This window comes from Syngnathoides biaculeatus, chromosome 1 (genome assembly GCF_019802595.1).
Source record: "Syngnathoides biaculeatus isolate LvHL_M chromosome 1, ASM1980259v1, whole genome shotgun sequence".
In the NCBI taxonomy this organism is placed as follows: Eukaryota; Metazoa; Chordata; class Actinopteri; order Syngnathiformes; family Syngnathidae; genus Syngnathoides; species Syngnathoides biaculeatus.
Window position 1 is genome coordinate 2,494,194 of NC_084640.1, and position 9,905 is coordinate 2,504,098.

The 9,905-nt window shown below is 40.3% G+C and overlaps 1 protein-coding gene across 2 annotated transcripts; it reads right to left on the reverse strand.

Annotated features, from left to right (window-relative positions):
• Window positions 1-1,186: 1,186 nt before the first annotated feature.
• Window positions 1,187-8,969, reverse strand: LOC133502441 (homocysteine-responsive endoplasmic reticulum-resident ubiquitin-like domain member 2 protein). 2 transcript variants are annotated; one of them, XM_061823357.1, is made up of 9 exons: window positions 8,879-8,969; window positions 8,228-8,488; window positions 7,379-7,456; window positions 6,322-6,423; window positions 6,070-6,188; window positions 5,360-5,473; window positions 4,979-5,269; window positions 4,493-4,601; window positions 1,187-2,056 (listed from the first exon to the last, which is right to left on the reverse strand). In XM_061823357.1, the coding sequence occupies exons 2-9, from the start codon at window positions 8,375-8,377 to the stop codon at window positions 1,880-1,882; spliced, it is 1,140 nt and encodes a 379-aa protein (XP_061679341.1). In that variant the 5' UTR covers window positions 8,378-8,488; window positions 8,879-8,969; the 3' UTR covers window positions 1,187-1,879. The 2 variants fall into 2 exon arrangements, with proteins under 2 accessions (XP_061679341.1, XP_061679263.1); XM_061823279.1 differs by lacking the exon at window positions 8,879-8,969 and adding an exon at window positions 8,627-8,850.
• Window positions 8,970-9,905: the final 936 nt, after the last annotated feature.

A 9,905-nucleotide genomic window follows, 5' to 3' on the forward strand; every position in this document is an offset into this window, starting at 1 on the left:
TGTAATCCAATCCAATCTGTTCACACCAAGCAAGAACCTCAGCATCTTCATTTCTGCTACCTCAAGTTCTGCTTCCTGTTGGTTCTTCAGAGCCACCGTCTCTAATCTGTACATCATAGCCATTCTCACCACTGTTTTATAAACTTTTCCCTTAATCCTAGCAGAGACTCTTCTGTCACATAACACACCAGACACCTTCCGCCAGCTGTTCCACCCCGCTTGGACACGTTTCTTCACGTCCTTACCACACTCTCCATTGGATAGTATTGTTGACCCCAAGTATTTGAAGTCGTCCACCCTCGCTATCTCATCTCCCTGGAGCTTCACTCTTCCCTCTCCAACCCTCTCATTTACGCACATACATACTGTTTTACTTCACCTAATCTTCATTCCTCACCTTTCCAGTACATGTTCCAATCTTTCTAATTGTTTCTCCACCTGATCCCTGCTGTCACTGCATATCACGATATCTGCGAACATCATGGTCCAAGGGGATTCCAGTCTAACCTCATCTGTCAGCCCACCCATTACCACAGCTAACAGTAAGGAGCTCAGAGCTGAGCTCTGATGCAGTCCCACCTCCACCTTATATTCTTCTGTCGCACCTACGGCACACCTCACCGCTCTTCTGCTGCCCTTGTACATTTCCTGTACCAGACTTATGCTTTACCACAGTTCATCTCTTAGTACTCTGTCATATTCTTTAGATCCCCAAAGGTACAATGTAGCCCCTTCTTACTTTCTCTGTACTTTTCCATGAGCATTCTCAAGGCAAATAATGCATCTGTGGTACTCTTTCTAGGCATGAAACCATACTGTTGCTCGCAAATCCATACTTAAGTCCTGAGTCGAGCCTTCACTACTCTTTTCCATAATTTGTCTATCTCATAACCTACTCCCCTGTCCCAACCCCATTTTGTTTACCATTCCACAACTTAACCAGTCTTTTGTTGCCCATGCCAGCTTGTTTGGCATGTGTTAAAGGCATCCAATTAAAAATATTTGGAAAAACAAAATAATACGTTATCAATTTTAACATTTTCTTTGTAGCGTATTCAATTGAACAGGGGTTAAAAAGGATTTGTTTTCACAATGTCCAAACTTATTGTAATTGTGGTTTGTAATTATAATCTAAAGCAAGGAAATTATATGCACAGTCAAATTTACAAGGGTGTCATTTAAACTGCCAGTCCTTTGGCAGTGTTTTATTTTTGGCAAATAAACTTTTCCTGGAAATAACATTGGCTTTAATGAATCACGCATTCAGTCTCAAACACATTTTGTGTGAATTGGAATTTTTACTTCCAAGGTTTCCTCAGGAAGGAGCAAACAATCAACATGATTAAGGTCATTATTTGTGATCGTGTTGCTCACGGTTGAAAATCTGGAACCCCCAAAAAACAACACAGCACATCCAAAAACCAATCAATACCTTATATAGTACATTTTAAATGTAACAGCAGCTGCTGTATTATCTGAACTGAGCACTGTGCCAACAGGCAGTTTTACAACAGCCCTTTTATATTCCATCAATTACTTTAAACAGCCTGACAGAACATCACATTTCCATCACTCTACTGAACGCACTATTTGAATAAGTCATCATATCCCCCAAAGAAGCGGTAGCATCTATTGAACTTGTCAAGTTATGTTAGTGTTTATCTTTGTGTCAGCTGATGCTTTTTCATACACTGTTGACTGAGACATCGTGTTGTCTGACTAAGTTAACATGGCACTACCATCAAACTTTGATTATAGCAATTCAATGTCCATTCTTCAGTTAACAACGCTGAACAAAAATGAGCAGAGAACACTGCCACTTTGTCCTGAAGTCATTTGCGGTGAGACAAAAACTTTGAAACAGCTCAAGAAGTTTGGCTCAGTTGGCAGCATTCTGCGGTCCCTCAGGAATGAGCGACATGAAAAAGGTGATGATAAATGACCACATGGACGACAGGATGCCAGTTTGGGGGATGACTCGGTTAGGATCCTCTGCTCCTTCCTCTCCGGTTTCCCCTTCTTCATCATCATCGGAGCTGTCATCCGCCAGTTGTTCCTGGTAAAGGACCATTACGTGTGAGTAGGAATGATACAAACATAGGACATACATTTCAGTCCAGAGCTTTTGGGACAGTGCAAGCTTCAGTAAATTCCCTTGAAACATTGCAACAATGGATTTAAAACAATGTGCATTTTGGGACAAGTTGGAATACTTGAGCATGGGCTCCCTCTAGTGGTATCTGAAAGAATCACTGAAATAAAAATCCAAAAAGGTAAAGCTTAGGGGATGAATCTCGCCATGCCAACATGATGGAACTCGGACAGGTTTAGGCACTTCACACTTGACTGGATTGTGTGGTATCAACAATGTGTCGCAATCATGTGCAAAAGTAACATGCCATAACAATGTGATAAACCGTGCAAAAAAACAAATGATGTTCACTTCAAGCCATGTGGTGAGTTAGCATCGTTCATGATGCATTCATAGTTTTATATCTGTCAAATTTGCCATCAAAAGCCTCTCAAGCTTGATATATATATATATATATATATATAATTCATATCATGGGATCGGTTTATTGTTCTCTGAACTCTGTTTTTATCTATACCGCATTATGTTTAAATGTTTGCACGTAGAGTACATGCCGTTCCCGAGTAGTACTATTATAGAGTACACATGTACAGTCTAGCAAAGCAGCCCTATGGGGGCACAAACCAGTGCAATCTGTAGGCCGGTCCCAAGCCCGGATAAATGCAGAGGGTTGCGTCAGGAAGGGCATGTTCGCAGAAGGTATTGTGATATGCAGTGAAAGCAGGGAGCATGCAGAGGAAAAATTAGAAAGATGGAGACATGCACTGGAAAGGAGAGGAATGAAGATTAGCCAAAGTAAAACAGAGTATATGTGCGTGAATGAGAAAAGTGGAGGGGGAAGAGTGGGGATACGGGGAGAAGTGATAGCGAGGGTGGACGACTTCAAATATTTAGGGTCAACAATCCAGAGCAATGGAGACTGTGGTCAGGAAGTGAAGAAACGGGTCCAAGCAGGTTGGAACAGCTGGCGAAAGGTGTCTGGTGTGTTATGTGACAGAAGAGTCTCTGCTAGGATGAAGAGCAAAGTTTACAAAACAGTGGTGAGGCCGGCCATGATGTACGGATTAGAGACGATGGCACTAAAGAAACAACAGGAAGCAGAACTGGAAGTTGCAGAAATGAAGATGTTGAGGTTCTCGCTCGGAGTGACCAGGTTGCATAGGATTAGAAATGAGCTCATTAGAGGGACAGCCAAAGGTGGATGTTTTGGAGACAAGATTCGAGAGAGCAGACTTCGATGGTTTGGACATGTTCAGAGGCGAGAGAGTGAGTATATTGGTAGAAGGATGCTGAGGATGGAGCTCCCAGGCAAAAGAGCGAGAGGAAGACCAAAGAGAAGGTTTATGGATGTGGTGAGGGAAGACATGAGGGCAGTTGGGGTTAGAGAGGAAGATGCAGGAGATAGGCTAAGATGGCAAAAGATGACACGCTGTGGCGACACCTAACGGGACAAGCTGAAAGGAAAAGAAGAATATATATATATTAGCATCAAAGTTCCAGTTCTGCTTGACTCTCCCCCACAAAAAGCTTGTCACTTATGTTTTCAAAGAGAACCCTATTCTGTGGATCTTCAAACATTGGTCAAAATGCTTGAAGATGGCAGGCAATATTGGGAACTCTGCTTTGAAAACTGCTGACATTAAATGAGTAGCATCGCAGCATACCTTTATTAACACTGTGATTCCTTTATGACCTGGGCTAACCAGCTCATGATGGGGGGAATATAGTCGTGTCACAAAGAGCTCTTTTGTTCAAAATGGCTTCAAGTGTTGTAAATCAGAGCTGTATTTACTGAATATATGCCAAGAAGAAAGTGTTCTTATGGTAAAGGTGGGTCAAAATAGACAAATATACAAATACAAAAAGACAGTAGACAATAGACTGTATGTTCATGAGTGCAACGATATACACAAACTGGCCACAACTATACCAGCAGTACCTGAATATTCTGCCTTTACAGAATTAAGTTTGAGTTGTTGGAGTAACTAATATAACACTTGACTAGATAGTATGATAGTCAAGATAGCACGAGATAGTATGATAGTATAATCACTCCGCAACCATCTCTTACTGGATGCGCAAAGTCATCGCCGGTATTGCTAACCTTGGCATTGCCGTTGCACCGTGGCAGCACGTACAAAGCCACGAGGCTTGAATTAAGCAGTCTCACTTCACATTTTGCGCCTCATTAAAAAGCAAAGCTGCCGATCACAGGTTGACATTTTAGGTTGCGATGACGTGCAGCCATGACAAATAGTAAAATTAATTTATACCTTGTAAGGGTAAAATGCTTATTGTAGTCTGTTATTTTATATTATTATAAGGTTAAATGGTGCGGCAGCCGGCGGGTCACTAAGTAGTAGAAAACATGGATTAGTGGACACAAATATACATACATACCATTCCATGGAGGTCATTATTCTGTAGTTCCACCTCTATCTCCTCTTGATTCTCTCCAGGAAGCTGCAATTCATTTTCTAGGTTGAAGGGGAACCAGCCGGCCTGGTGACTGTGAAACAAAATTGACATTACATATGAAAGACATTTTTGAAGGGGGGATAAACAGCTCAGAAAGAAAACCAACTCTGCAGTGACGATAAAGATATGTGCAGAAATGATATTTAGTTTTTATATACAGTATAAATGCAGTCAAAAGGTAATTAATGAGCCCAATTTTCCTCTTGCTTTTATTAGTGCAATAGATTTGTATCGCCCAAAAAGTGGGGCTTTTGTTGCTGCTTTTCAGTCCAGTCCCTTTTTCCTTAAACCAATCAATGAACAAGCCTTATAGACACTTTTAGAATATGCCACAGGCTGCTAGACATGGACAACGGGCCATAGTTGGGACACCTCTGGATTAGTAAATTGGGGGGGGGGGACACTCACAGATAAAGCACCAGCATGGCCGTCATCACCATGAGAAACCGGCTGAAGGACGAGTAAAAGTACACGATGCTAAGTAAGACAGCGGCCCGGGAAAACGTGTACACCCAGTCCAGCCAATCCCGGTTGAGCTCCTCCTCGTTTAGGATCTCCCCTCCTTGGGCGTTCATCTCCACTTCAGGGTTGCCATGGCGATCTACGCGTGGACGCTGGTGCAGGGGATCTGCCTGGGGGAGGGGGTGAGTCCTTGGCAGTTCGTGCCTGAGGTTTTGGGAGGATGCTGCTAGCAAATTACTGGTGAGAGAAGGATGGAGACGAGTCGAGGTTTAAAGCTGAGAAGATCACAGTGCTGGAAATGTTCAGTAGTAACATAAAGGGGCTCACTAGTGCATGTAGTATTGTCGAGCATATAACTGCTGCCACCACATGAGCGTCATAGGGTTGTAATAGGGGGTCACATTTGTGGGAGGGGTCGACATTGCAGAGAAATTACTCCAGCTAGAAAAGAGACCACCACAATGTTAACATTAATGGTTAATACATGAAGACATTTAAATCCAGATGTACTTACATTTCCTAGTGCTTTTGATGTTTTAATAGACTGCAAACTAGCAGTGATTGTGATCGGACGTTTCCATAAAAGTACAGCAGGACACTCAATTGCTTCAAATACAGTGACCCCTGGAAATACGAGTGACCTAATTTACAAGATTTTTGAGATACAAGCTTTCGGATTGGCTGACTTTTTCTGCTTTTGAAACTTGAAAAATTGGTGCTGTATGGCGGTAGGATGCTCCACGCACTTGACCACAGGCAACACTTTAGCTGATTATGATTAATGAAAAGGCGTTAAGATATATTGTATTGCCACCACATGAAAACTAACCAAAAAAAAAAAAAAAGCGGGATTTTTGGACGTTGTATGTGGAAACACTTATTGATGGTTTATTCATTTTTGCCGTTCACAGTTGAGGCCAATCCCCATCCCCTGCGAATAACGTGGGTCCACTGTATCTTGGAGTATCTTAATTGATGATCGCCATTTTTTAAACCTTTATTGTAATAAATTGTGATTATACTGAATCACAAATTACCTATGCATAAATTGTTGATGCAACTGGTCGTAAGCTACACCCCGTTGTCTGAGTCCATCACTGATCTCGTCTGATTGGCTGTGTTGAGCAGGGAAGGGAGGACTAGCAGTTTGAGTGACCTGTCAACGAGAGCATCCGCTTATGGTTCATGGCATGTTCTTATGGCTTGATGTTAACATCCACTTGGGACTATTTGTGGCATCAAAGTGGCTGATGAAATAGGAGCGAGGAGCGTGTCATCGTCGGACTCACTGTGGGTTCTGCTGTGGTCTCCCGAGGCTTGCGGGTGGAGCTTGGGGAGCTGGGAGGAGTTGGTGAGGGGCAAACCAGATGGAGCATGTGGTACTCGTCTTGCTATAAAAGCCAATACAACTAGTTAGGTCTTTTGGAAAACCCGTATTAATCGTTCCCGCGATCCTTGTGATGATAAGCGGCTCAGATAATAGATGGATTGATCATTCTACCTCTGGAAAAAAAAAGTTCAAAATTATCACGGAAAATCAAATGTTGCTGTGACAGTCATGTCTGTTGTAATTTAAACAGGACATTTTATGAAAATATACTTTTTAATTACTTGTAGAAATCTCAGGAGTCCCGGCCCACCCATCAAGTGCAAAATCAAACAATTAAACAAATCTTTTGTTGTCTGCCTAATTCTGAAAATGTGTTATGTTCAGTGATGCCAGTAATACATCTTTTAATATGATTAATATTCTGAGGAAATAGTAATTTAACACTTTTATGTTTCAGATTGAAGTTATTTATCTCTGCTTTACCATTTCTGTCATTTTTCTCAGTAAAAATGTGTACTATACTTACTTCAATCTCGGGCTCAGGAAAAATTGGGCTGGTGTATCAGGACACAGGGGCTCTGGGATTTTTTTAAATTTAATTATGTATGACAGTTTTAAAAACAATTAAGATAAAATACATTTGTGAAAGCTCATTAATAAGGTTGTGTTAATCGAATCTGAGACAACCTAGAGCCACAGTGGAAAAATGCAAATGCAAAATGGTTTATTCCTCCTTGAGTTCACCTATTTTAGTTATACTACACTTAGTTACACATGAAAGTGTATGTTATCAAAATATGCGTGAGACACACCTCCGGGCTGCAATGTAACTTTTGACATTTGTCAAATATTTTAGAACCCATGCTCCCAATCACGTATTGATTCTACTTCCAATATTTACTGCAGAAATACTTGTTTGGCAAAGAGGGTCCTAGAATGGGTCCTGATCCACCTTTATGTTTCCGTTTTAAAAGATTATAGCAGGATTTAAAATGAGTAGGAAAGTGGATAGCTACCTTTCTGAGCACATCTTTCAAAGTAAAGTGATCCAAAAGCAGCTTGCCAGAATACACCAGTCTCTGGTCTTTGGAGCTCTAAAAACACATTAGAATGGGTTCAACAGTTTTTGTTTTCTTGTTATATATTGACAAAGTATGATACAGCAATACAATCAACCAACAAAATTTGCCCCTTGTGTTTAACAATACAATCGCTGTTGGAGGCTCAAATGTTGGCCAAAGAAGGACATAATTGTCATCTTTCCGTAGTTCAAGTTGTATCAATAATGACTTCAGATTCCACACCATTCCCCTAAAATCATAGTGTCTATAAGATCTCCTATATGTGGCCTTCTGATATGTTGATAAAAGTATGTCAGGTATTAAATTGCAAGATTCATAAGGGAGGTACTGTCAAATTAGAAGACCGTCCTGCACAGTCAGTTTTGTGGGCTTCCAATTGAGAGTTTGATGTAAACTTCAGGTATTTTTTTTCATCAACAGAATGGGGTTCACTCACATAGTAAGTATGGACATTTTTAAATCCATCCATTTTATGTTATTTTTCCCTCATATTTGGACACTTTAAGGAAATGTTCTCGACTCATTTAAGTTGAAGGTATATAATGTTGCCATGTAAGTCTCAATGAAAAGGGCTGAAAGTTCATACACAACACAGATAATCTAATCTCTTAATTTGACTTGAGGAGTTAAATAAACGGTACCAAAATAGTAACACGTACACACAACTTGACTTCATGACCTGGCTTTCAAATGTCTATCAATGCTTCACTGTTATTGCTAAGTTCTGCAATATATGATGCAAAACAGCTTGTGATGAGAAATGTCATGCCGGGCAATACTCACAGGTTTACTTGGGTACACGTCAGACAGATGGGCTTTAAGTTTCTCCACAGTCCAGTTCTGGTAGCAATTAATAGTCTGGTCATCATACTTTTGGTTGGGCGCCCTGATGACAAGTGTAACCGGACCGTCCATGACAGCTTGAGCCATCATTCTCAAGCATTTGTCTTGTAACGCAAAACGAGTTCGGCTTAGCTGTGAAGCTTCCGTGGCCTATTTGGCAACACCAGAGGAACTTGAACGTTACGTGGGGTTCATTTCTGGCTGTCAGGGGAACACAGACAGAACAATGTTCATTTACAGTTTACAGTTCATTTACACCCCTTTTAGCATGATCTTGCTGAGACAGTCCCGACATTTCAGGATATTACAAAATGTCAACAACAAAGCAGGGAAGTATACCTTAGTACGTTGCGAAACTGGTTAATGCGTCGTTATCGCTGGAAAAACAATGCATTGGTTTGGGAGTTCAATGTAGACTGTTGACGTAACTGGCTGAGCTAACATTAGCCCCTCGAGATTTTAAGCGGCTTTGTGGTTTTGCTCGCGTTGAAAACAAGGGGGGGGGAATAATTGCCAGACGCATTTCAAAAGCTAAACGAGAGGACGATAAAACGGGTAGTTTGATACAACATCGTGGTGAATTGGGTTTACCTTGCGTGTTTACGCCGAGCCGGCCAATCCCAGCTGTGGTCTTCCTCGTCTGCTAAACAGCTGAAACAACCTTTTGAAAGGCTCTTCAAAGATACATAGTGCCTCCTAGTGTTCTGGATTCTCACGATTTTTTTTTTTTTTTTTTTTTTTTTTACTTTTCTTTTTTAACATAATCTGAACACCATGTAACATAAACAGCAGTGGGAAGTAACGAACTACTCAATCGGTTTTCTGGCATCTATACTACACTTAAGTATTTAATTTTCTGGTGACTTTTTAAGTTTTACGTGCACCATTTAAATGCATATCTTTTCTTGCTACTGCTTACTTTGTCAACATATGCTTATTACTTTTTCTAGCCATGGGGACAACGACAGAATGTAAAAATAACATGTAAACACATTGATGTAAATTCCAATTTATTGACCTACAGCTTGGGGTTCGAACATGGAGGAACATGAACCAGGAAGCATCATATAATTGTAAGAGATTCAGAGATGCAAAATATTCCCTATCCATGACCTAATCTTGTCGTCTTCTGTAATTTGTGTCAAATGTAATGCCTTGTGCTAGAATTTAAAAAGGTATCTGGCATTAATAATACTCAATCCAATTTTTTAAAAAAAGGTAAAGCCTAACTTTTCTGTTACTGTGAGTTATTGCACTGTTTTTTCTCAGTCTGTTCAGAGTGGTAGCAAAGCTATGGCAACACATTGTTTTGAATGCAACATCACTTCATCTCTCAGTACAAGCACTCGCGTATTCTGTATCATTGACATAAGAAAGTATTGTTCACTTTTTGCAATCCACATTTCCAATTAAGTTTAGGACATTAGATAAAAGCAGAACACAATGATTTCAAAAAGCCTTTTCAAACTATATTCAATTCAATACACCACAAAGACAAAAATATTTAATGTCCAAACTAATAAACTGTTTTGTTTGTTTTTTTTTTGTTTTTTTTTTTTTTGGTTTGTTTTTCAAATATTTGCTCATTTTAATTTTATACCTGCAGTATTTACCATGG

What these genes read in the sequence shown, in the direction of transcription:
- LOC133502441 (XM_061823357.1), bottom strand. Translation starts at nt 8,377, where the DNA reads ATGATGGCTCAAGCTGTCATGGACGGTCCGGTTACACTTGTCATCAGG. An exon ending in CATCAACAATTTATGCATAG is followed by an intron (nt 5,474 to 6,069) that starts GTAATTTGTGAT and finishes TCTCTTTTCTAG; the next exon opens with CTGGAGTAATTTCTCTGCAA. An exon ending in CGACAATACTACATGCACTA is followed by an intron (nt 5,270 to 5,359) that starts GTGAGCCCCTTT and finishes TTCTCTCACCAG; the next exon opens with TAATTTGCTAGCAGCATCCT.